The 4,289-nt window shown below is 41.1% G+C and overlaps 1 protein-coding gene across 1 annotated transcript in view; it reads right to left on the bottom strand.

The window, feature by feature from the left end:
- The window catches only part of LOC101858969 (long-chain-fatty-acid--CoA ligase 4), a gene marked incomplete in the record, with an annotated part of 33,626 nt that overhangs the window by 15,689 nt on the left and 13,648 nt on the right, over positions 1–4,289 (bottom strand). Inside the window, 2 exon segments of the mRNA XM_035972425.1 lie at positions 1,175–1,241; positions 2,643–2,729. Coding sequence (XP_035828318.1) covers positions 1,175–1,241; positions 2,643–2,729 — 154 coding nt within the window.

Here is a 4,289-nt window from a genome sequence, read left to right as displayed (position 1 = left end):
CAGGATTCGCTGCAACACAGTGCATGCGCTGTGTACAGGCCTATTGTATCATTAGAGGAGGGCCAGTATTACTTTATTACGTCATACGGACTTGGCCTATGCCAGAAAAAAAAGACAAAAGTGTAACGGTCGTTCACACGAAGGGGCGTAACCAAGGTATACGTCCTTTCGTGCGAATAGATTTGATACAACTTTGTATCAATTTTTTGCACACGAAAGGGCGCAAGCCTGCATACGCTGTTTCGTCTGATTCGGTCGCGTTGAGTGTTAGCGTACGCCCTTTTCGTTTTTTTACTGCTAGTACTGTTATTTTAAAGCTAGGTATACGCCGTTTCGTGTGAACATAGATCTGAGGCAGCGCTATCTACTAGTAGTAACAACTCAAAACTGCCAAAATCTGGAATACGCCCTTTCGTGTGACAGGCGACGAATTTTAGAAAATCCGGTGCGGAAGTCATATTTTGCGAGGCGCATTTTGTTTTGAGAGAATAGATCTAGATCTAGACCTTCTAATTTTTCGCATCTCTCAAGATTTATTTCTCCATTCCAGTAGAGTGTAAATATAGAAGGCCAATGACTTTCAGTTGATGTTAATGCACCGATCATTCCTTTCATCGAAAGGGGGGCCCAGCTAGTAACATATAAGACTTAACCCCCTGTCCCATAACACAGGGCTACATAAGTTATGACTTAACCCTCCACCCTCATAAAAACTCCTTGGATTTGTTCCACAAAAAAATTCAGCCAGGTGAAGAGCAGATTCTAGTAGGTGCAAAAATGGGGGAAAAAATCAATAATAGATGTGCTGCAGCGTGCTTCCAGTTCGGTATTTTGCAACTTGCAACACGCCTCGTGCTAGGCCTAGCTTTGTCGAGCCTACTTGCCCGACTTCATCTAAGAAAAAATCCCAGACAACACCAAAAGTTCGAAAATCTGGCTAACATAATGAAGAGTAATCCTAAATATGCCTAAAAGGTGTTTTTCGTAAACAAAAGCAGAGCCCCCACAGAAAATTGTTCCAGGTGTCGTGCTGCTTACAACCACACAGGTGTTCTACAACACCCACTGGCGACCGTCTGCTTAGAACCACCCACCGGCCACCCCTCCGCTTACAACCACCCACCGGCCACCCCTCTGCTTACAACCACCCACTGGCCACCCCTCTGCTTACCCGAGGCCTGGGATCCGGTCTGTCTGTCCCGACGTGCCACACAGGATGTTTCTGTGTGAGATCAACACACCTGTACACACAGAACACAGCAGGTTAAACAACACAGCAGGTTAAACAACACACATGTATACACAGAACAACACAGCAGGTTAAACAACACAGAAGGTTAAACAACACACCTGTACACACAGAACAACACAGCAGGTTAAACAACACACATGTACACACAGAACAACACAGCAGGTTAAACAACACAGCAGGTTAAACAACACACATGTACACACAGAACAACACAGCAGGTTAAACAACACAGCAGGTTAAACAACACACCTGTTCACACAGAACAACACAGCAGGTTAAACAACACAGAAGGTTAAACAACACAGAGGGTTAAACAACACACCTATACACACAGAACAACACAGCAGGTTGATTAAGTTTTGGTTGTAGTAAGAGTTCTATGGCACTTGCAACACAATAAGGCAAGGTCACATAAGTGCCGGAGATTACAGATTATTCTACACACATAGACACATGACACAGAGAAACACAGATTACTCTACACACATAGACACATGACACAGAGAAACACAGATTATTCTACACACATAGACACATGACACAGAGAAACACAGATTATTCTACACACATAGACACATGACACAGAGACACACAGATTATTCTACACACATAGACACACGACACAGAGACACACAGATGGTTCAACACACAAGGAAAAGGACACACAGATGTACACATATGGACAATTGACACAAAGATGTACACACATGGACAAATGACACACAGATGCACACACATGGACAAATGACACACAGATGGTAGTACGCACATGGCACACAGATTGTAGTACACACATTACACACAGATGGTAGTACACACATTACACACATATGGTTGTACACATGACACACAGATGGTTGTACACACATGACACATAGATGGTAGTACACACATGACACACAGATGGTTGTACACACATGACACACTGATGGTTGTACACAAATGACACACTGATGATACACTGATGGTTGTACACATATGACACACTGATGACACACAGATGGTTGTACACACATGACATACTGATGACACACAGATGGTAGTACACACATGACACACAGATGGTAGTACACACATGACACACAGATGGTTGTACACACATGACACAGATGGTTGTACACACATGACACACAGATGGTTGTACACATTACACACTGATGGTTGTACACATATGACACACTGATGACACACAGATGGTTGTACACACATGACATACTGATGACACACACATGACATACTGATGACACACAGATGGTAGTACACACATGACACACAGATGGTAGTACACACATGACACACAGATGGTAGTACACACATGACACACAGATGGTTGTACACACATGACACACAGATGGTTGTACACACAAGACACACAGATGGTTGTCCCCACCTTTGGGCAGTCCGGTGGACCCACTAGTGTACATGATCACTGCTATGTCGTCCGTCCGAGGGCGGCTGACAGCGCCGTTCTTGCTCTCTGCAACACAACAAAGGGACAGGGCACTGTGAACACACTGACAAAACAGGCTGTCGTACACACACAAACAACACAACAACAGGACACAGCACTGTGAACACACTGACAAAACAGGCTGTCGCACACACACACACACACATACACACAAACAAGACTGTGAACACACAGGCAAAACAGGCTGTCGCACACACACAAACAACGCAACAACAGGACACAGCACTGTGAACACATTGACAAAATAGTCACACACACAAACAAGACTGTGAACACACTGACAAAACATTCTCAAGCACACGTTCAAATCTATCATTTACAAACCTGTGGATTCTGAATGTTACACTTTATGCACGTTACATTGTAGCTTAACGTATGTTATCTCTATATATTATATTTGTGAAAGTTCGTCACTTTGGCCTCCTAAAACTGTCGAATTTGACAAAATTATTGGTGGTTCAGAATCATTTAAAGGGTGCAGTTTTATTGAGGAGCCTGAGGTCACTGTCGTTTAATTTTTAATTTTCCGTTAGTTTCCTTTAGATCTATTCTTGGGAAAGTCTGGTCTTCTAAAACGCCATCGTAAACAAGCGAAGTTTCCGTTCATTAGCAGTGTGCACTGATTCCACACCTTTGAAATTCTGGAGTGTACAACCACGAAGGCCGAATAGAGAACCAATCTATACATGAATTATATATTTGGCAACTTAGAAACAAATGTGTCACTCTTCCCATAAAACTATGACAGCTACAGAGTTGAAAGTTGGCAAGTACCTGCAAAAAGATAGATAGGTCCCCATGACAGAGCCCAATTTTTGATTTATTCATATCCTGAATTTAGAAAAAATATATTTGATAAAAAGTTCCCGTCCCTCTTTGGCTTTTGTGATTATTCCACCGAGAAACTAAACAAATCTGCGTAGCTGTCCCTCACAGCGGAAGTGTCCAAAGTGATATTTCGCAAGGCGCATTTTGTTTTTTGAAAGTACAGATCTAGACCTTCTAATTTTTTAGATCTCTCAAGATTTATTGCTCCATTCCAGTAGAGGGTTAATATAGTAGGCCAATAACTTTCAGTTGATGTTAATGCACCCATCATTCCTTTCATCGTAAGGGGGCCCAGCTAGTATTGTATGTTTATGTACGTTACATCTCTGGATCGGAAAAGTATGTACGTTACATTGTAAATTGTATGTTTCTGTATGTTACATTGTATGTTTCTGTTACTTTGTATGTTTCTGTATGTTACATTGTATGTTTCTGTATGTTACATTGTATGTTTCTGTATGTTACATTGTATGTTTATATATGTTACATTGTATGTTTATATATGTTACATTGTATGTTTATGTTACATTATATGTTTCTGTATGTTATACTGTACATTTCTGTATTTTGTTTCTGTATGTTACATTGTATGTCTCTGTATGTTACATTGTATGCTTCTGTTACATTGTATGTCTCTGTATGTTACATTGAATGTTTCTGTATGTTACATTGTATGCTTCTGTATGTTACATTGTATGTTTCTGTATGTTACATTGTATGTTTCTGTATGTTACATTG

Source organism: Aplysia californica, unplaced genomic scaffold (assembly GCF_000002075.1).
Source record: "Aplysia californica isolate F4 #8 unplaced genomic scaffold, AplCal3.0 scaffold00690, whole genome shotgun sequence".
NCBI lineage: Eukaryota > Metazoa > Mollusca > Gastropoda > Aplysiida > Aplysiidae > Aplysia > Aplysia californica.
Note: the sequence above shows the minus strand (reverse complement) of the source record. Positions and strands in the feature narration are given on the sequence as shown.